General features: G+C 38.3%; 1 protein-coding gene across 15 annotated transcripts in view; it reads right to left on the minus strand.

The window, feature by feature from the left end:
- Positions 1-23,745, minus strand: part of ABLIM2 (actin binding LIM protein family member 2) — a 141,397-nt gene that overhangs the window by 94,231 nt on the left and 23,421 nt on the right. For 14 of the 15 annotated variants that reach the window (XM_035324450.1, XM_035324448.1, XM_035324444.1 and 11 more), the window contains exon 2: positions 10,168-10,311. In XM_035324450.1, the coding sequence (XP_035180341.1) occupies positions 10,168-10,311 (144 nt within the window). Of the gene's footprint in view, positions 1-10,167; positions 10,312-16,796; positions 17,082-23,745 lie in introns of those variants that run through there. The other variant, XM_035324447.1, reaches the window with a different exon arrangement.

The following is a 23,745-nucleotide window of genomic DNA, read 5'->3' on the forward strand; positions in this document are numbered from 1 at the left end:
AATATTAAAAAGGGATTATGAGATGTGATTGATTGAAATGTTAGCTTAAAGAGACTATTTTTAAAGATAAGAAATATCACAGAATAATAAAAAGCATGAAGTGTGAGGTAATTATAGCTACGAGGTAATTATAAATACATATATTTATAAATATATGTATTAAATATGTTGGGGATTGTCTACCTTAAATCCAATACATCCATGAAATACAAATATCAACATTTTAAAATACATTTCTTTTATTTAATGCTTTTGCTTAATTAAGCAGATGCATCTGTCACCCTCCATAAATCAGCACTTAGTAAATGTTACAATATAAGAAAAACCTGAACAGCTTTATTCAACTGTTCCCCAATAATGCACAAAATGTCAAGTTCTTAAATGTTATGCTCTACAATGGAAAGTGCATAGGAAAGGATAATACTACCTTCTGTGTAATACACTGACATAAATTGGTTATAGTAAAAATTTATTTGGAACCAACTAGATCTGTAAAAAATTGAAATGCCACTACTGGCCGAGATACTTATTTTTCTTTGGAGATTTGATAACTTCTTCTGCTCAGCAAAGCTATTACCTCATCAGTGTACATGAATGTAACTACTGATTCAGTTTATTACAAGAACATTTTTATGGAAGAGTATTATAACTTCCTTGAATATTTCTTTTATAAACTCAGCTGTTTTTATGTCAGTAAGAACACTGCTTGTGAAGATTATGGCTGAAGCAATCTTACAGGTGCCATACTAAATGTTTTTCTTTTTTTTTGCTTTTAAATGAAAAGAGGCTTTTCAGGCAAAAACATCAAGTACATTGTAAGATACTTAATCGCAGAAAAAAAGCTGGGATGAAAAGTTTTCAAACAGGCTTAGCCATCACACAGCAGTTTATTTCTGTATCAATAACATCACTTTTAATATTTTTTTTCAGCATTCTAATCAGTTTAAAGTAATTTTTAATAAATATTGGTGCCACATTTGTCCCCCTAATCTCAATTCTTGACAATGGTCATCAGTACTTCTAGGTGTTACCTCTAAACTGATTAGCTATAAGCAAAACATCTACTCAAGAAGTCCATTAATTGATTTTATTTTATTTTTCACAGGAAACTGAACAGAATGGGCTTTTGGCCCTTCCTTTGTATCTTTCCTTTGTATCTTATTTTAGCACATGTCCGTAACAGACACCACTTATGTGACAGTGCACAGAGGTGCTACCCTGTGCAAAATCTTTTTTTTTTTTTTTAATTCAGGAATGGGGGAAAATTAAGCTCATGAGTGACACTGGGGCACAAGACAGAGTTGCCATGGTTATGCCCTCCCACTCACCCCCTGACCCGGCAGCATGGGCAAAGTTCCACAACCCTCCTCTGCTCCTGGCATGTTGCTCTCCCACCCGCTATGCTCTGCCACAGACAGCCTAAGACATGAGCCCTCATGTCATCCTGCACACTTTGAACCATTTGATATGATTTAACTCGATACCCAGCTGAGCAGAAGACAACACTGGGAATCCAGTTAAATGCTGGCTTGATTATTAAAATAAGTCCCAGTTTAAAGCTGAGAAGAGGAGATCTGAAAAAAGACCCGCTGGCTCTCCCTTGGGTGAGATGCTGCCCCCTTTCCTGCTGCAGATGTGGGCAGAGACACAATGCCCAGTTGAGATGGTCCTGCACACCTGCAGAGACAAGAAATCAGGGAAAGGAAACCTGGGGAGCATGTCTGAAGACAATCACCAGACCTCCCTCTTCTAGGATAGGAAATCAGCGTTATGTCACAGATCCACTCCTACCCAACACTTGTCACCCAAAATGAATATCTGGAGGTAGGGTTATTTAAAACCTAGGAACAGCTTCCCACTACTACTGAAGTTCTTACTGAAACAAGGCAAGCATTGCAAATATAGAACTTATGATAATAAAGAGACAGTGACACTGAGAAACTCAGCTGCTTGTCTTGGCATTATCCTGCACAGCCAGGCAATGCCCCACACTGAATGGCTTTAGGAGCAATTTTTTAAGCAGTGAATAAACAAGTGTTTGTGTCCTACTACAGTCTCTGGAAACAAACCAGTACCAGCATGTGGTGGGGGACTTGAGAGGAAGGTAGCTGCGCTCTTTCTGAAGGGGGTACCTCAGGATGGCTTCTCTCACAGTGTGGTATTTCCACTCATGGAGATGGTTTCCAGTTACCTGACAGCAAAATACTGCCTATGGATCTGAGGGGTTCCTCTACTTGCTAGAAAAAGGAGATTTTTTTCCTCAGCCTGGTGTCTGTAACAGCACCTGGAGCACTGTCATTTATGCCGTGTGATTTCACAGTCTAAATCCATAATCTATTATGGGTGGTTCATCACAGGCCTACATCCTATAAATATAAATAATAGCAATTAGGGAAATTTAAGCACACTGCTAGCCCTGCTATTGCATGCCACCAGCATTCCATTTGCACAGTACGAATATAGAACACTCCTATTTTCCTGGCTTTCAAATGAGACTAGTGAAAGAAGATTAATTTTTTGGCTGTGTGCAGGGCCTGAAAATCAGCTGTGTCCCGAGAGGCTCAGAGGATGCTGTGCTTGCTGTGCTGCTGTATGCTGCAGCAAGCTGTAACAGTAAAATACACTGCTCCTCTTGTCATCCAGGCAGTGCTGTTTTCCTTTCAGCCTACCAAAGAAGCAAGTGTTTTGCTTATCAACCTGCAAATGCATGTATGAATTTTTTTGTTGTTGTTGTTTTGTTTTTTAAATTGTTTCCTCTCCCATTTGTTGCCTGACTCAAGCAACCAGGCATAAAAACAAGACAGGAGAGAGAGGCATAGTCCCTGAAAATACAAGGAAGAAAAACACAACCATAATGCTACAGGCTAAACAAGGAAAAAAATAAAAAAATAAAAAAATCTGCTTTCCCAATAGCTAAATGGAAATTTTCTTCCTCAGCAACGTGCTTTAAGTCCATTTCTAGCATTTCCTCTCCATCTTTGAGATGGAGAGGTGGCCAACTAAGATCCCAAGAACAACGTGCTAAGTATACTGCTAACATAGTTCTCTGCTGGCAGAAATATACCACTGATGCAGTCTGGGATCCCATTCTCCAAAAGCCCATTATTATTTCTGGAACATTTTTCATGGCCACTATGCCCATGAGAAACAATAGCAATCACCTGGCAAGCTTCCACTCCTACAATTTTGACTTAACTTCAAACTGACTTGCCATTAATTTGAAGCGGTCTAAACCAGTTTCCAGAAGGTAACTGACTGTAATGCTCTTTCTGCTCTGTGCTTCAGTGCTGATGAGTCCTGATAAACTTCTCACAGAAGTTTTGGAGAAGTCTTCTGCCTCATAATATCTGAAATACCTGTAATCTCAAGGACTGGAATCTCATCTTATTTTCTTACAGCCTGTTGCAAAAAAAAAAAGGAGCATGCAGCATCAGAAAAGGTGTGCTGGACCCTTCCCCAGCTTCCAAACAGGAACACACAAGCAGGCAGCTCTAGCAGGGTGCAACCAGAACAGCTTCCTGGAGCAGGTAAGACACAGAGAACTATGGGAATATACCTTATCCATCTTGCAACATTTCACCATGCATGTGTAGCACTGATAACAATCTAGCTATCAAGCTAGACTGGCTATTGTACATACTTCAGTGCAGAAAAACCCTTAGAGATTCTGAGTGATCTTACGAGACTGATGAAATATTAAAGACTCTGTTGCCCTAATAAAAATGAAGAGTTTGGGGAGCTTCTTGTGCATTATGTAACTTGACTCCTCTAATTTATTGGAACTACATATCTAATAATTTTTGCATTAGTACATGTCCCTTCTTCATTTTCCTCTTGTAATGCAGAATTTCCCAATAGCTTAAAAACAGCATAATGGTCCTACAAAAAGCTCTCACATAGTGTTCCTATGTACATGGCTCTCTTAAAAAAAAAAAAAAAAAAAAATGTAAAGAGAAAACATTAAATATTTTCTATTTTTTCATAATGATGCTTTGGGTGCCAATTACAGGTTTGCAAATTAAACAGTGTTTCATCTGACTACGCACCAATACGGCAGATGGTCTGGTGTTAATGAGTCGCAGAAAGCGGGAGGTGCAATAACAGTACTGTGGCAGTGATGAATTTTATGCAACAGCTCTGGGTCTCTGTGCAGACCTCCCATCACACTGGCACACTGAAATGCCCAGTAACTACCCCAGCGTGGTGTCTGTATCCTTGTTGTACCTCCATGTGAAAGGGCGTGATACAAAATCCCCCTCCATAGAGGCAACTTAGCATTGACATCTTTTGCGTGGGTAAAAACCTCACCCTAAGAAGAGAACTTCGGCAATTCAACAGAATTACAGGCTTTTCATGGGGGTGACACTATCTAATGTGGGTTGAAATTATGTATGCTCAAAATTGTCTTATTTGAATAATAATTTTACTGCCTGCAAAGTTTATGTTTCCATCTAACACTTCATTTAATGAACATCAAGCATCAAGAATTTTAAAATGCATTCAGTTTTGCCTTATGCACATGGCTGTATCTGTGGTTTGGATCATCCCCTGGAAGTTTCAGCAATAACTTCTTTAAAATCTGATCCGTGTTTTCAACAAGCACTTTGCTTTCAAGTATAACTGCTCCATCTTTGGACTAGAAGGACGGGATTAAGTCGAAAAGTAAGGCAATGGAAGGACTAAAATAAAACGTATATGTCTATTAGTATGAAAATACTGGGCAGTATCCTAGGTGTAAAGACTAGAGTGAGCAAGTACAGCTTTACTATGCCCTAAAAAAACTAAGGCCCCACACACTGCGTCTATGAAATGAAATGAATCTAGTGGGAAACCAGAAATAACAAAGTTTGGATTCCTGTGTTTGATGGTTAGATAAGCTCTATTTAAATATTAGGAAGATATTCCTTTTCCAGTACTTGCAACCATGATACTTGTAACTCTGTCCCTTTCACCAAACTTTACTAATATTATGTAAATTAATGAATGATACTTTAAAAATATATATATCATCAGATTGAAGATGAAATATATGCCTTGAAGCAAAGCTTTCTCTAAAGCATTGATGTGGTTGCTATACCACCAAGACTTGAGGGGCTTCACTATGTTCTTTATGAATCCAAAGAAAGGTTGCAACTAATAAGTGATTAAAACAACAGAAAAATTATAAATTACTGTATGATACAGAGATCTCATTTTAGGTTGGATATTAGGAAGAACTTCTTTACTGAACGGGTTGTTAGTCACTGGAATAGGCTGCCCAGGGAAGTGGTTGAGTCCCCATCCCTGGAGGTCTTTAAAATTTAGACGTTTAGATGTAGAGCTTAGGGATATGGTTTAGTGGAGGACTTGTTAGCATTAGGTCAGAGGTTGGACTCAGTGATCTTGGAGGTCTTTTCCAACCTAGATGATTCTGTGATTAACTTACCTGTTTTGTTTTTGTTTGTTTGTTTGTTTGTTTGTTGTTGTTGTTTTTTTTTTTTCATACTTAATAAAAGCAAGCTTTAATCATTAAGTTGCTGTTAGAAAGCTAGTGATTAGTGATTTTTAAAGTTTAAAAATCTCAAACCACAACACAACCACTGGCCACCGCAGTATATCACTTGTACGTTGGCAGAAGTGATTTTTTTTTTCAGTGATAGAAAATGTAAAGTTAGCATGACATTCGTAAATCACCCTACACCAACCATACTGTCAAAGAAAAACTTTGTCAGTATTGTGTCAAGAGTGTGTTTTTTCCCTATTACACTGAGTTAATATGGGATTGCAAGATCCTAAAGGATTTCGGAAGCGATGGACATGTTGCTGAGAGTGCCTGATGAACAAGAGCCACCACGTTTCATCCCAGTGCCTGAGATACCACACATGCCACGAGCTCCCACTGCTTTGCCAAAAGCTGGGACTCAGAAATCCTAAGAGTGATTTTCCCGTAAATGACTCCCATTCTGAAATGTGAAACCCCTTAGCTATGTGCAGTCCCCCAGATCATACAGCATAGCTTTTAACATGCTTATTTATATCCTAGCAGATGCATTTGATCTAACAAACAAATCAGTCCTACTACCAAGTTTTTTACTTTTTTTAACCCTTTCACCAAAAGTTCTGTCTTAGCCCTTTCTATTAAACACAGCTTCACAACAAATGGAATAAATCCAGGTTGCACTGTATGTTCTAATGAAAAAAAGCACGTATGTAAGGGCCTTAAAATTGGTCTAAAATCCAGTCCAGGGCTCTTTCACAATTCCCAGGAAGTTGTAATGCTGCAAGATAAACATTGACCCACCTACTTAACTCCAGCTGAAGATGTGAAATGTTCTACCAGGTTAATTAAACTAATAGATCAAAATATGTGGAGAAAGAAAGTGTACTTGAACCTGACAGCCGTGCTGCCGTGGAAGACTGCACATTCTGCATCCATAACAAGACAGCAATCCAGAGAATCCTGATTAGGGGTCAGGCAACATAACCTATGGATACATACATAGTGAGACACCAAACCAGTTCATCTTACATTTTTCCCATTTAACTAGGGTGAAGGCTACAGAATTTTTTCATGTAAATAGATTTGCAAACTTGCTATGGATTTTCCATTATTTAGTCTAGTATAGTAAATAAAATATTATATACAGAGAATATATAAAATACTGTAAAGTATGTTGTCTGATTTTATATGAAGCAATAGCAATCATATTATCCATACCCTTAGAAATGCTGGGCTTTTATTCAGACTTCCTTATTTCCTAAGTAATGTGTTTGCCATAGGCTACTGCTACCTTTTAAATGTCAGGATGCTATTACACCACAAAAGAAGAAATACTTGCAAAACATCTAAGAACGAGGTAATTTCTATCTTTACGTAGGGCCAGAAAGGTTATTCAGGATAATATAATCACAGCACCTACATCTCTCCTATCTACAATTCTGTGTTAGTCTGTGCCTCTCAGGGATCACTAAATTATGCTGTTGTAAATGCGCTCCAGGTGAGTATTTGCCTAATACAGTATGCAGTATGAGAAGCAGTCCTGACAGACACACTCAGAATGAACTAGACATTGCAGTTAGTTTGAGTTTTATTGTCTGAGCTGTCAATATTTTATCACCTCTTCTCATTTTCCTTGTTGCTTTACATTACAGAAGTAGGAAATAATATTAGAATTTGGAAGTAAGGGAACCAAATATTTTGAAGTCTAATGAATGAAATCTATGCCTGATATTTCAAAGGCATTTTCTTCAATTGTAACTGCACCTTTAACTGCACCTGATTAAAGTGGGAGATATTTTAAAGACTGAGTAAAAATTTGAAGTGGCACTGGATGGCATGTTCCCTACAGCCTTTTACTAGCAGATTAGTTGTGCATTTTAACAATAAATAATAAATACAAATGGATATGAATATAAGCATTAATCATGATGTATATTTACCTCCATAGATCTTACCAAACTTTGACACTAGGCTAAACTAGCAGGTGTTGACAGTATTGCCATTACATTTTTTTTAACCTGGAAGTGTACCTCACATTCTTGAATAAGAACAAGAATCAGTATGAATTTGATAACTTTTCTTAGATTTCTTTAGAATTATCTGGTGAATTCTGAAAGAACTGGATGGGAATGAGCAACTTTATACTAACCTTCCTTAGATTTGCACAGTTATATCATTTAGTTTCACAGTTGTATCATTTAATTTAAATGCAAACAGCACCTACATACATGCCGTTACCATCCTGAGCATTTCTGAAACTTGCAGTCCTCATAGGAATAATCAGATGGCAATACAGCAATATAAAAAAACTACCTTTCTACCCTAAAAAAAAGAAACAAATGTCTATACTGCCCTGTCTACTAAACCTCTCATTTTATGCAAAACTCCAACACTAGCTGATAAGTGGTTTCACATTTCATACATATTCTAAAAGTATATACAACTACTTCAAGTGTAATATATTTGTGACACGTCAAGCCATTTGAACATACTTCCAATACTTCTAGACACCTCTCAAGACATGGACATTTGTACTTCAAGTCATTTGAACATACTTCCAATACTTCTAGACACCTCTCAAGACATGGACATTTGTACTTCTTCATGATCTCTTAGTTTGTGGTCTTCATCCTATTACATCTATACATGAGAAGAAATGTAATTTTCTGCAGTCTTGAAAGGATCTTAAGCTTAAGGCTGTCTGATGACAGCTATGAGATGGTGTAATACGGAGGCAGTCAACCTAAGGACGCAGGCAACACACAGCTCTGCCAGCCCACACCCAGGATTAGCTGTCCTGGGACTGTCCTGCCACTGCGCTGGATGGACATCCCCTTTCAAGGTGCCGTCTTCGGTGGTTGAGGCAAAAGGGCGCAAACTGCATTGCTGAGTACCATCAAAATAAATGCACTGCAGGGAGGTGTCAACTGTAATGTAAATATATTCTCGGGGTAGTCACCCTGCCCATGCACAACAGTCTAGTGGCATGACAGAGAAGGGTTCAGAAAAGGGGTTGTGGCATGAATCTCTCCTCCAAGCCTAAAAGGAGGTAAGTGGTTAACTGACCAAGAGAACTGAGAACCATTTTTTTGCTAAATCCTAACATATTAACTACATTCTTCCTATCCACCGATTTAAGCACATGATTAAAACCCCAAATCACATTTGTCTAACCTAGTTTTCTTTTCCCTTTACATTAGATAGTGAAATGTATGTTCAGTTCTCTGTTCTATTTCTAATCTCATCTCACATAACAATGTGGTAAATCCACATTGGAAAGAAACTTACAGTTCTTAAGTAACATATAAAACACTAGAAACAAAATAAAAACAGATATCAGAAATACGTCTGCTAACTGATGGAAATGAAAAGTAACAAAAATAATTATGGCATTTAAATAATGAGAAAAAAAAAAAAGTTAACTTAAAAAAATCACGTGTAAATTTAGTATTTCGCAAAATTACTAATACCATGAAGCAGTGTAACCGTGCATCTCTTATACCATCTCTCCTGTGCTAATTGGGATTCTGATGTGTGGCTGACAGAAGCTACCCTACTTCTTGCTTGTTAATATAGAGAGGTGTTTTTTTGTTGTTTGTTTGTTTGTTTTTCTCATTTTATCCAAGATCTGCCTGAAGTGAACAAACTACTACCTATCTCTATCAGGCAGGTAGGAGAGGTAGTAGTAATGTACTTCCCAGGAATGTTTCAGTGAAAGGACCAGTGAAAGTTTCAGAATCAGCTTGCTGCATTAGTGGGTGACAGACTGCAAAAGACGGTTCTCTGTGAAATGAACACATGGATGTATTGTATGGACTCTTCCATAGGACTTGTCAGTTTGTTTTCTCATAGCAGATCTGTATAAAAGAGGACTTGACTTCATCAAGACAATTAAATGGAGGATATACCAATATGTTATTGAGACTTCAGGAAGAAAACAAGACTCCTGAATAATAAATTAGCTGCTCTCCTACCAAGTAAGGTCTTAAAAAATAATTTGATGATAAAAGTTAGCCAAAAGAACAGGTGACTTTAAAAAAAAAGAAAAAAATAAGTATGGGTTGCGTGCTGCTTCAAATACCATTCTGATTCTGAATAGGCAACCCAAATATTTTTGCTATTTAGAATGGCACATTATACTTACTTTTCTGCCATGTAATTTTGCAACAAATGCAATTACTGAGCTGGACTTCTGTCATCCACAGTGTGTTAATATTAGATCCCTTCCAGGTGCCTATCTGGACCAAACCAAGTAGCTTTCTCCCCAAAACAGAAAGGCACAGATGGTCACAGTAGGGTTCAAACATCACACTGGACACAAGACAGTTTGAACAAATAAGGTAATGCCTCACCCCATGGCATGCACTGGAAAGCTGGGAGAGAGCTAACCTTGGAGTTTTTCCATAAATATTAGCTTTCTCCTACCCCATACTGTCCTTTTCCCAACCTGCTCTTCTTCGGGTCCCAACTCCATAGTAAAATCCATGGGTTTATATCCATTCAAAACATACTCCACTTTTAGGATTTAGGATGTTTACACTGTTACAGTAAGCAGTTGTACAGTTTACGATAAATCTTCTCAGGCATGGATTGCATTGTAAATTATTTTTATGAAGTTTCCAATACCATGAAGTCACATGTCCTGTGTTAATGCACTATTCATAGTAACAGCTGTCACAAACACTTACCTTTGCAAACAAAGCACTTAATATGGAAATATTTGTTCTGAACTCTCAAAACTTCGCCTTTGCATGGGTTTCCGCAGGTATTGCAGAGAATTGCAGTACTTGATGGCTTCTCCAGTTGGCTATGTACAGCCTGGGGTTGCGAAACTGCAAGGTAAAACAAAAGGTAGAGCATTTTAAAGGCCATCAGATGCATAACTGCAATAAAGCCATCTTCTGTAAGACCTACAAATAATGACACTCATCACTTGGGACAAATCATGTTATGTGAATAGAACAGTTTTAATTTGTGTAATTGGCCAGCACAGGAGAAAATATTTTCTGAATGAGCTGAGACTCTTCTGGTTTCATAATAACTTTCAAAGCTCATGACTACAAAAATTTCAAACAAATTTGAATTGCTTACAGAAGAAACAATCCACATGATCAGTTGAGTTGCCACTGCCTGAATGAAAAAAAAAAAAAAAAAAGCTGTGTTGTATATTCTTTTCAGGTACCCAAAAACTGCAGATATAAGCTATTATTTTTATACAAAATACCTTCAGTGGGATTTAATAACTACTACATTGTCAGATACTGATCTTTACCTTTCAAGGTAATTACCTTTTAAACTGATTTTAAGGCAGAATTGCATTTCTGTAGACATTTCGAGTTTATACTTTGAAACATTAACATGTCTGTAAAGACATATATCTGATCATTAATTAAAAATTGTTTTGTAAGAAAATTGATTTCAAGAGATTAGGCTTAATTATGTTAGTAAACGACTAAGTGAATTAAAAATTTGCTGCCATCTTGTGATGTAAATTAGAAATTGCATTTATTAGACGATATAACCATATAAAATGCCATTATAATATATTATGCAGAACAGGTGAGATATGACCTTATTTTTTCAATTCAGCTGCGGTATATGCATGATTTTTATATTGCCCTTTATTAAGTAAGAGTCTAGAGAGTAAACATTGCAATAGTTATTATACTGGGGCTGTACTATAATTCAAAAGATGTCATTTTTTCATAGCTGAAGACAAATTAGTAACAGAAAAATTTATCACAGTTCAAGTAAATTACATAATTAATGACATTCTTCTTTAAAGTGTAGCTCAAAGTAACTCAAACTTACACAAACAGTGCACACAGTTTAAGCTAATATGAGTGTCTGCCTTATACCTCAAAAGAGCACACAGGAAACTGAACTTTGCAGTGTTTGATGCAAAGTCCAAACTTTGACATGAACTTTTGACATGAAAATTTCTTTTTACTGCAACCTGACCAAAACTACCCACCCTGAAACAAGGGAAGAATCAGCCCTGTAAGAAACTGAAACAACATGTTTTCTTGAGCACAGTACTAGCTTTTAACTGTGAAGGAAAGAAGCTTCTTCCTCCAAAATTATTAACACAAGCATCAAATTTGAAGCATTTAATCCATGAAATACTAGACTTAAAAATAGCTGACTGTACCCAGAACATGTTGGCCTAAAAGAAGATACCGGAGGTGCTGGACACACCACTAGGGAGTCCTGCAGCAGTCTGCCAGGCCAGACTAACTGCTTTTCACTGCAGTCAAAATACTCTTATCTTTTCAGAGAAAACTTTATTTTTCTTCTTTAAAACACAAAAAATATTCTGCCTATGCGTATACAGAATTGACCACTTCAACATTTTTCCCTTATTTTTTTCATGTCAAATGATGATTTTTATAACCTCTACTTCCTAGCTAATCAGGAATCACAGAACCATGGAATGGTTTGGGTTGTAAGGGACCTTAAAGAACATCTCCCCTCTTTTAGTTTAAAACCATTACCCCTTTTCCTAGTGCTTTCCTATAGGCCCCCTTTAGGTACTGGAAGGGGGAAATTATGCATAATTTCTTATCAAAGTATAGAATTAAACAAAAAGCAAAACTCAGATATAAAATAAATTATAAGAAAAAAAAGATGTAGTATTTCATTTGGAATTCTACAAATCTTGAAGTAACACAAATCATATTTAAAATATGCATGTTAGATGTATAATCATTTTGCTTTCCTCTCATTTCAGACCTAAATTAATCAATATTTCACACAAAAACCAAGAAGGAATACAGTGCCTTTGGGCTCTTTATAAAACTGTTCTTTTGAAGAACAGTTTCAAATACTTTCTTCTAGCACAACAAAATGATGTAATTAATAATATATTTGTTTACATTTGAAGTTTTAAAATATATTGCACTTTATGTTGAAATAACAATGATTGACATAATTTTGAGAGTATTAGCCAATGTAAAGTTTTAGCTTATGTATATTGAGTCATTTTAAAGTAACTATGTTCAAATGGTAATTTTCACCATTCTTCTTTTATGCCTTTCTGTATCAAAATCAGCTTTCAATGCAGAAGTTACAATTAACTTATTTAATGAGTGAAATAGTGAATTACTGATGGAACTTAATGATCTGAGACTACTTATCTGATCACAATTGAATAAGGAGCTCATTAAAAACTATACAATTACATTATACCTTGGTTTGCAGAATGTAATCAAACTAGACATTTCTTTCTTAACCTTGAATGATTCCTTCTGACTGGAAATACAAACAAATGCCTGATTTTCCAAAATCTGCCAGTTTGGCAGCATTCTACTTTGGCAAAAGTATGGTTTGTTAAACAAACAAACAAAAAATACAATAAGGTAACTTTCTCAGATAGATTTCTTTTCTCTTTGCTCTAGACATACACGCTTGCTACAAGCACTATGGGGAAGAGAGGATAATGATATCACATTATTAAAGCTGCTTTACAAAACTTACTGCAATTGTAAAATCATGTTTTCAATGTGCTTATGTCTTTGCCAAACTTCACCCGTTTATACTGGCATTCTTCACATTTGGTGTTCTCAGTCTCATGTATTTACAAGAAATTTCAGACAAACTGCTTAAGCTTTTTATAAAGGTGAAAAATAGAATAGAATAAAATATATTAAACTGAAATTTTAAAAAGAAAGAAGAGCACCTTGGCAGTACTCTGGAGTGAAGGCTGATGAGGATATGGACTTTCTGACAGGTACACAGTTTTGCAAAAATCCACAAATATGTGGTCCAACCTACGGGGGGGCCCCCCCCCCCCCCAGAATAAACACATCTCATTCAGCATTGCTAGACTAACTAGGATTTATCAACACTGGGGACTGAAGAAGAAATCTGGCTGAGACCGGAGTGCTTTGGAAGTAGTGCAAAGGAAACTGATTGTGGTGGCAGAAAGGGAGAAGATTTGTGAGGCCCTGCTCATGCTCTGCTCTGGAGCCTGGAATGGAGAAATCAAATCCTTGGCAAAAGATCACATCTAAGACTAGTCCACACAGAGGATGATAAACCACTTTGCTAACACATTGTCTTTTAACCAAATGACAGAAATCTTCACAGTAGATTACAAACACTAGGGAGAAACATATGGCCAGAAACTGCATAATTTGACATAGTCCTAATTCTTTTTCCAGTTTTGTGCTTTTGTTTTAAGTTGAGGACACACAGAAGCCATTACTGAGCATAAAAAACAAAGTACTGAAAAGTTGAGAAGAGTCACGCTTAAAAATATACATGCAATCTCAGATCAGACTTCAAATAAGAAGCTTAATAATAAAGACTTCCATCTGTTTTGACCATTCTATGCACACAAATAAGGCCACACATCCCATTTACACCATATTAATTGACACTGTTCTAAAAAAAAAAAAAAAAAAAAAAAAAAAAAAAAGGTTAATTATACTTCCTACTTTGGGTCACTATAGAAGTGTGAAATAACAAAGGACGACATTACACAATTTAACCACTGCTTGGCAGGTGCTTTATGTTCTGTGATATTTTTAAGAATGTTGTGAAAGAAACAATAAAGAACAATTTGAATAGATAGACAACATGTGAATAAATGTGATGTGACTATTTCTAAAGAATAGATTTTTAGCAGTCCCAACAATTACCTCTCAATCAATGGAAAGTGCTAATTCTTCAGCAAGGTTCTCTGATGGATACTGTAGAACAGGAGCCTAAAGTCAAAAGTAAAAGGAAAACCTAAGAAGTGGGAGGGATTTTTTGGGATGTGGAGGTGGTTCCCCTCTCCTGTTCTTTTTGTGTCGGTTGTGGGGTTTTTGTTTTGTTTTTGGTTGGTTGTGCTTTATTTGATTGTTTTTATTTTCTGTTCTTGAAGTTGGATTCAAAAGGGACAACCCTTTCGTTTCAGGCTCATGTAAGCGCACTATCATTTGTCTTCAAATCACAACCCTCCATCAGAAGAAAAACTACATGTGTTTTTCCTCAAAAAACTGGCACTAATAGCTCATCTGTAAATTCAGCAGGAACATTGCTACTTCACAACCTATTATATTCACTTCATGAGACAGAAACATTTTGCTTGACCAAAAAAAATAAATAAATAAAATAAATTGTAATATCTAGAAAAACATACAAAATTACCAATATCAGCTATTTGTTTCATAAAAAGATCCAGCAAAGCCAAAGGCCACATTCCAACTCCAAACCAAAACCACACGTTATCATTCTGAAAATGAATATTGTTCTGCATAACTAGATTAAGAGAAAATTATCTCAGCAGTGTTGACACTGAACCTTGTCATGTCTACAGCTAGAGATGGTTCCTGAAAATCAAAATAAACAAATAGGATACACAAATACCATTTACTTACTAAGTATTTGGGGAACAGGACAGAAGTATTGATTGTTGAAACCCTATATTTAGCAGCTTGGGGAGGGTGTGGTTTGGCACAGCCTGGAGGGGAATTAAATTTGCAATCTTCTCTGAGGAAGATTAGAGGAGAATCAGATGAGAATTAGAGACTGAAGCTCAAGTTATTATTTTGCCAAACATTTCTGGTGTTGCTTCAATCAAAACACTCAGAGCTGGACTCAAAACCACCAGATGAAAGCAAAGGAAAGAAGCATTGAAGTGCCCGTAAATGTCCTGTTACGCATTATTTGTGGTTTTAGGTGTCTAAAGCTTGCCTCTGCTGCCTCCCCGCTTTGTGTTTGCATGTAAAATACATTGACTAGGAGCACTTCCAGTGCTGGCATGTGCACAGGGATAATATAATACGGCAATAAGTAAATAATAAGGTGATACACACAGTGTTTGAAGATCTATATGGGCGTGAGCTAAAAATTTCCCTTAGACCATATATATTTTTTTTCCCCTAATAACTTGTGATTCATTAAGGAGCTCTGCGGGGGCGTAAGTTCTTGATGGTCCTGCAACAACACGTTAAATATCCCAAGGTGGCCTGTTCTAACATATTTCTCATTGGTTTGTGTTAAAAACCTTTTTCAGGATAATGCATTTGCGTGCTTTGTGGTGCCTTTTCATTATCATGCAATACCTTTTCCTTTCATGCATCACAACAAAACAGAGAGTTAACAAGGAGAAAGGGAAAGCTAAAGTGTTGCCTTGTATTTCCAGGTCACATAGCCCCTTGAGAACTCCAGCTGGCCATGCAGAGGTCTGAACTGTGCCCACCCAGCGTGCACAAGCAAGCTGCCCTCCCAAGAAGGGCTTTGCAGCACCAGTCACCTATGGGTGCTCCTGCAGAAATGCTCACAGCTTCTCCCAGCATTTATGTTGCGACTTCTCCTACTACTGCTCCCCTCTTTAGCTTATATTCTGTAAGACAGGCAGTTCAGCAAATTCAGTAAATCTTTATGTGATAGGCCTCTATTTAATTAAATTCACTAATGTGGTCCAAAAAGACAAAATACCACCGTTTGAGAATCATGTTCCTTTTTGAACCATAAACCTGTTTCTACTGTTTATAAACAGCTTGCACAGTGCCTTTCCTTTGGCACAAGGGAGAGGACTGCATGCGTTTTCCAGCACTTCCTACGGATCAAAATCAAATCAAAAATCTGTAGCTGATACAGGACAGACGGCAGTTAACATAAAGACTGAAACAACCTGTGGTTTTTCGGCTAATTTCAGAGTTTATGGCACCAGAGATGAACGAGAAGTGCTACCCAGCAGAATGCAAAGCAATACAAACACACACAAGGCATGCAATACAGCACAAGTGCTCAGCACACAAGAGCTCCAAATCTCACCATATGCTCAGTGCAAAATTCATGTCACATAAACAAGCCTAGCACAAGCTAACCTCCTGCCCTTGTCATTGTAATAAAATATTTACTGAATCCAAGTACAGTTAGAAAGAAATCTCTGCTGAATTTTAGGAACTGTTAGTGCAGCAATATAAGGCTATTTTTGCATGGCTTCTAGTGAGACTGCGACGAGAAAGAATATAAGAACAGCTCTCCAATATATCTGCACGAAGTGATCGGTATTTTTTCATTATAATATAATGAAGTCTAAAGTCAATTAATATTAAATAATAAAAGGGAAATTTAAAATTGATCTGTCAACTAATAAGCGCTAGTAGCATTGTAACTTCGTAATCTTCACTGATGTAAATGTAATTAAATTATCTGAAACAATTTGAAGTAAATGCTAATCATCTTTCTCTACAGAATTTTCACATAACCCCCAAATAAACAGTCTTGTGACAATACCAGTGATTAAGTTCCCATGGTTCTGGATGAAAAACAAGTCATTTCTGGTCTGTGCTCCCAAAAACGTGGAGTCATCCCACCATACCTGTGTCTTCCGGCATTACCGCATTAATCCAGCTCTACCGGGACATGGATGTGGGAAATGCCACCACGCGTTCCCAAGTTCTGCTTGAGGCAAGGAGCAGCCGGCAGTGGGACGAGCGGGCGCTGCGGCAGCACGCTGTCACGAGAGCGGCTCCGGCACAACTGCGGCCAGGGCTCAGATGACTCCTGCAGCACCCACGCACAGGCGGGAGGCGAGCCAAAACCTTGCCGGCGTGTAAAAATAGCGCCCTGCGGAAGGCTCAATGTTCGCACGTCCGCAGGGCGTCCAGCGGTGGGCCACCACTGGCAGGGACATGGAGGGACTGGTGATGCCACCTCCTAGACACACTGCAGGGCAGCACCAGAAAAATAAGAACTTGAAGAAGGAAAACCTTCAAAGTGGCTGGCCAAAAATAAAAAATACAGGGAGCTGACAAATTAAAAATGTGGTAGCTGGCACCTGGGGGGAAAACCCTCTACCCAGTCCCTCGATACAGACTGTCCTACTCCCCATCCCTGCACACAGGAGGGCACAGCCCTGACTTCAGAAGGAGATGCTCAGAGCTCATGTCTCTCCAAAAAAGCAGTCACGGAGATAACTGGCAGCCCAAAATCTCTCCCCTGATTGCTCATATGGAGCTGGACTGTGCATCACTGTAATAACAGTGATGTGCTGAGCTATTTAAAGCAATACTTGCTTGCCCAGTTATCATGTGAATATGCTACAATCTGTAGCTCTTGCTTTGGACTATGTGTGAAGGCAGTAAGATGGCCTCTATAATCAAAAGGGGACTGATGACACGGAGAACAACCTGGCTAAACCTGAGCTAAAGTGCTGCAACAGGAATAGAACTGCATCTGCCTTTTACATAAAGATTTTATTTTTTCCTGCAGTCTCTGAAGCCACCAAAACACTCTCCTCTCCACCATCCTCAATCCTATCATTGCCTGCTTGGTTACAAAGCTGCCAAGAAACAGTTTTTCTCTTTCAACAAAGAGAAACTGGTCAGGTGTGTAAATGTGATAACTCCTCAGCATCTGATGCTGCTGAGGGAGGGCTGGGAAAGCAGCACTGTGCACAAGAGTCACAGCAAGTTCACTGTGCTATGCAGGCTGAAGAATATTTTGCACCAAATCATATTAAAAATCTATTGAACTGATCCTAGCTGCAGGTAGGTTTAAGGGTGATTCTCTTTCGACATCTATAGATGATGCTGAATCTTTTCATAGAAAGTTCAATATCTTCCAATTTCCATTTTTTTTAAAAAAAAAAAAAAAGCTATCTTTTAAAGTTTATGTGTGCAGAATAAAGTGGAAATTTAAAGAAGGCTTAGTGAAGCTCTTACAAATTTCTCTAAGTTCTTACTAGCTCACTATGGATGAATTGTGATGAACACTACATAGAAAGAGGTAGGTGGAGGCTTTTCCCCAAAAACAAAAGCATCAATGCAACATAAGCATCAAGATGCAATTACGATCAAGTTTGAAAATATTTCAAGATGGTAAGACAGAATCAGCTGATGGTTTTTAGGTCTTACAGACCTGCCTACCACCTAAAGCAGAAGTTTGTAGTAACTCCACCGCTTTTGCAGAATGTTGCCCTTTATTTTATTACTTACACAAAATGCCTTTACATTTCACAACAGATATGAAATAAACATTGTTTTGTTTGTCGAGTACTGACTATGGGGAATGGAAGATGCCTGTTTATAAGGATGATTGAGGAGCTCGGACTTCAGAGATCCCTGTGGTGTCCCTGGGCCATGCCTGACACAGTCCATAATTTCACAGAGCTCCTGGCAGACACAGCCTGGGACTCAGACAGCAAGCCTCAAGATCTCAGCTCCTGAGCCCAAATTCTGCATACCGAAACCATAAGCTTACGTGCACAAGCTGCAGACATGAGGTGTGATATCTGAAATCAAATAGTTTAAAGCCATTAATTCACTTTTAACAGTATTATATATGCCCTATCTTACCGGAGCTGACATTTGGCATTAAAACCTTATGACAGTACTTTATTTCATTCAATACTTTTGTGCTGTCTGTGCTTGGCCAGATCCTTCCCCGCAGTCTTTTGGATCCCCACCAGACGTTCTGGCTGAGCACTCCAGACAGTGGCAGGATTTGGCCTCTGTAGTTTTTCCCAGAGGCTGCTTCAGCTTGGCAGAGAGGCAGAAAGCACTTTGCTAAATAGCACCACTCAGAAGAAAGGTAAATTAATAGGCAGGAAACGTGAAAGAGCTTTCCTTCTAATACAGCCTTTCCCTCCACTTTCCAGACCTTTTCCTTTTCAAGGCTAAATGCTATATCACCTACATTTTGACAATCATAACAGTCAAATACTGTACGAATTTGTATTTATAATTCCACTTGTAAGCTTTGAGCCTCCCCTACGGCCTCACAACTTGGCTACAGCAGAGGAAAACTCATACATGAATAGCTGAGAGGTTTTTGATAGTGTTACAGTGAAACTCCAGCACTTGGCTTGATGGGCACAAACCAACAGACTATTGTCCCTTATTCATATGATTTACTAACAAGATGAGGCAATGGCAAGAGATAACAGTGATGGCAGCACAAGCAGGACAGCTCATATACTGACTGCTGACTCTCCTGCTGCAAATAGACAATAAAACATTACAGGTTTAAACTGGTTTTCTCAGCTCAATGCAAGCCAAACACTTGTAACTCCTCCATTGTAATGGCAGTAACAATACACCACCCTATAGAAAAAGATGAGGCCCTTGGCTCTTTTTGAAACTTCAAGTTCTGGTAGCCACAGCACTGCCCTCACTGCATCCCTCACCATCTTTCTGCTTTGGGTTTTGTTTAATCAAGGTTACATCACTGAAGTCAATGCCTCTGCTGATGGCAGCCAGACAGCTTAACAACAAATTCAGGCCATGCTGAAATGCAGCAGACTGCAAACTCTCTAAAGCGAATGGTGCCATTGGTTGTTAAAGGCTTTTTTTTTTTTTTTTTTTTTTTTTTTAAAAAAAAAAGATTTCAGATCTGTTCCTCATTAATTCACTTTTTTTCTATACTCACTTCACTCTTCTCACTAAAAGCGAGCAGCAATAGTATGGAGAGACTATGCAATCTAACACTGTTCCCATTCTCCCATGATCAGAGCACTTTTCTAGACCCATCTTGAGCTTTCTTTTTTTTTTTTTTTCATAGCCAGTTTTAGAAAATGTTTAGAAAAAATGTTTACTTTATAAAATAAAAATATTTATTTTACTAAATATGGAAAAATGCAGTTGCTCTTCACTACAAAAAAGAATGAGCTATTATCTAATTGAGAATTTAAAAAAAATCAGAGCTAACATAACAGCTGAGATTCGGGGACTTTGCAATATACTACATACATGTGCCTGCTTGCACACAGCAGTTCCCATGCTGCTTGAGGTCTGCACATCCCTGAATTATTTGTCTCTAAGTTTCTAACCAATGGTGTATATGACTTTAACAGCACATGGAAACTACAGAGCTCAGTCTCACTACGTATTAAAAAGAATTACTTTTTATACACAACCTGTAATTGATGAATTTTACTTCGAGTACACTTGAAAATACAAGACACATTTCACAGATTGTTCACAGCATGCTTTAAGTTATCTTTCCTCCTAGGTCACAAAAACTGGCTGCAGTGCTACCCAGGATAGTGTTTATTTGGATTTTCCATTGAGGATTGAATGATCGCAAAGAAACAGACAAGCAAGCAATAAAAGTGAGTACATCCCTGTATGTAAGTACAGAGATTTTGGCAATGTCTGATCACTTGAACAAAAATAATGAAACATATTTCCTTTTAATTATCATCATCTGTTAGTTGAAGTAATCTGTAGTGGTTGCGCTCAAAGTTGGCACTACTACTGAACGAACCTTGCCCTCAAGCACTTATGATGTAAACAAAGATGACAAACATATGGTGGAAGTGAAAACAAACAATAAAAGGGTAAAGGTTTAACAAGATAAAGTAGAATAAATGAAGCATCTACAACTAAACCCATGTCCTCTGACTTTCTGCCCACCCTTTCTTTGTGATATAAAGCACAGCTCCCATTCCTGCTGGAAATGGACTTGCAGCATCACCTAACTGCACTCACTGGGACCTGCCAAATCAAACTTCTCTTCTGGCTATCAAATACTCCCATCCTCAAGCCCATGCATGAGAAAACATTTGCACAACAATGAAATATACATGGATGTCTCTAATTGAAACACACACACAAGCAAGTCTGAGAAAAAGAGCAATTTGTGGTTTCTTGTAGTGCAAGGCATTGAATTAAAAGATGCTGAACATGCTGCATATTTATAAAGCAGAAAAACTTCAAATGTGAGATGAGGCTGAGAATTCACTCTGAGCTTTGCATATAGAATAGCACGTAGCTGTGCTCGCTCCAGAGGTAACTGGGTCATGAGTCCCTTCCTGCTCCCTGCTATCTCTTGGGAATAAAGAGCTTCCTTCAGCCCTGAAACTGGTGATGACAGCCCTTGTCTGCTGGCCAGCCCATCGGATGAATGAAACCACAGCTTCTCCCACCGCCAGCTTCTTTCTCACAAGGGTCCCTCTACAGCAGGCCTAGATCAGACTGAAGGACGTGCTGTCCCCTTTTACCATTCCAACTACAACACAAGCACCAGCCTCCAGATTTATCTGGAAAAAATGTACTTATGCACACAAAATGGTGCACAGAGGTCAAATATACAGCCTGCAATGCCTTCAGCGAAGCTTTCATAATGGCGAAAATACTATACAAAGAGGTGCAAGAAAATTCTTAAGAGAACTGGGAAAAAAAAATCCCTGTCTCATAATGAGGTCACAGCGTGCCAGCACATCCAGAAGGTGCTTTGCTAAGTGACACAGGACAGAGGTAAATGGATATGCTCTGGTTAGCCACAAAGTGACAGTGAAAGCCGCAGAGATGCCACCACGTATCTCACGTCTTACAAATAGACCTGGAGCACAGAGAATTTGCTGACCTTGCGAAACTGATAGGGATGGCCAGTGAAAACGGAGCAGACGTCAGAAAAGACAAGACATGCTTAAGCAGAGGTCATAGGCTGACGTGCTATTTAGAGCAGAAAAACTGCCATGTAATATGGATAAGGCAAAGAACAAACAAAAGGTACTCATTACTAAAAGGTCAGGCGCTATAAGGGACTAATGAGAGAGAGGATTTGAGAGAGGGGGAGGGAAACTTAAACCCACTGCTGAATATCTGGCACTAAATGAGGAACACAATCAGGAGAATGGGATGTGTTGTGTTAAGGGAAGGTATCCTGGCAGCAATAAAATTGTACCATAACAAGAACTGTCAAGATAAAACCCAGAATCCGAGCTCGGCACTTTATGGGAGGGAAACGGCAGGAGCAGATGAGACAATAAATGGCAGTCAGCATGACCAAAATTCTCCCTAGAAGGCTTGGAAGTTAGAAGAACTAATTTATATCCTTTAATACAGGAGGAACTATACTGCAGTGTGAATTGTGAGGAATTTAGAGGATTGTGAACAGTGCAAGAAAGATGACAGGCCCTGCGAAAATTCTATGATCATTTGTTGGTATTTCTTCTGGGAGTAAATGAATGCATGGAGCAGGTTTTTAAAGATGGATTTTTCTGCGTGGGCTGATGTTACACATGCATACAAAGGGAGAAAGAGATCACTAAATGTTATTTTATCATTGTTTTACACACAAAATTACTGTTTAAATTGCCTGGATTTTAAATCAATGGAAATTTCCAGTGCTTAAATAGAGAATAAACTGAACTATTAACTAAGTAATTGCATAGACTTAAAGGATCTTCATTGCTTTGCTCTCTTCTGGAAAGTTACACAGCCATTTCCATAATTTTGCAGTCACAAGCTACCTGTTGTATAGGATCATCAAATGATAGTATAGGTTGAGTGCTCTCCATGTCCCCTGCATGTGCACCCAACTCCTAGCACTTTAAACCCACAGTGACCAAGCCAGAAGACAATTTTCTGCCTGCTTTCCAAATCTCATCTTCTATAAAACAGTGTAGCTGCAAAACAGCAGGACAGATCCAAAGCCTGCTTGAATACATTAATTTTGGTTGATGGTCACTGAGGAATTTGCCAACAGTATGGACTGCTGTTTTGAAAACAAAGATAAAAAAGAAGTCATCATTGGAAATCTAATGCTGTTGGACTTCACCCTGCTCCCAGTGATGCCCACCAGTGAAACTGCTATTGGTTCAGTTGGAAGACTTTAAACAGCATTAATTTCTCATCTCAGTTCACCTCAGTTTTGATCTCAGCATTTTACTTATCACTACCAGAAAGTTCAGCCTTTCCCCTATTCGCCTAAGGTTACAATGACTCATCGGCAGCATTTGAAAGGGAATCATCTCTGAGCTTACTTTAATACCAAGAAACAAAGCAAAAAATACTTTTTTTCTTGGAGTACTTTAAATTTACTGATATTCTTTATTGTTCAGTGCCAGCATAAGTAGCTCCAAAATTAATAACTGCCTCTTTTTTAAAGAATCAATTAAAAAACCCTGGACTCTTATTACCAGTGTATCAGCATGAACATGAGATAAATGCTCAAAACACTTTAACATTATATGCTGATTTATCATAAGAAGAAGCTCACCGAAAGCTGTGAAACTACAGAATATGCATAACCTTGAGATAATGTAAAGGGCTGTTGATACGAGTGTCCTGCTGAAGTCAGGTGTTGTTGGACAGATTCAGCCCCACACAGGCTGCAGCTAATGGGAGTAAAGGAGGAGCTGGAACTGCATCTGCTCTGCAGCTCCCTGGCTGCCCCACGGTCACTTCCAGTACCTCCACTGGTTACTGGAGCCATACTCTTGCCCATCTTTAGGGTATCAAACCATAGAGAAGATGCTGTAGAACCTGCTGTTTTGTTGCTGGTTCCCACCCTCCGGTTAGCAGTACTGACCAGGCTATGGC

Source organism: Oxyura jamaicensis, chromosome 4 (genome assembly GCF_011077185.1).
Source record: "Oxyura jamaicensis isolate SHBP4307 breed ruddy duck chromosome 4, BPBGC_Ojam_1.0, whole genome shotgun sequence".
In the NCBI taxonomy this organism is placed as follows: domain Eukaryota; kingdom Metazoa; phylum Chordata; class Aves; order Anseriformes; family Anatidae; genus Oxyura; species Oxyura jamaicensis.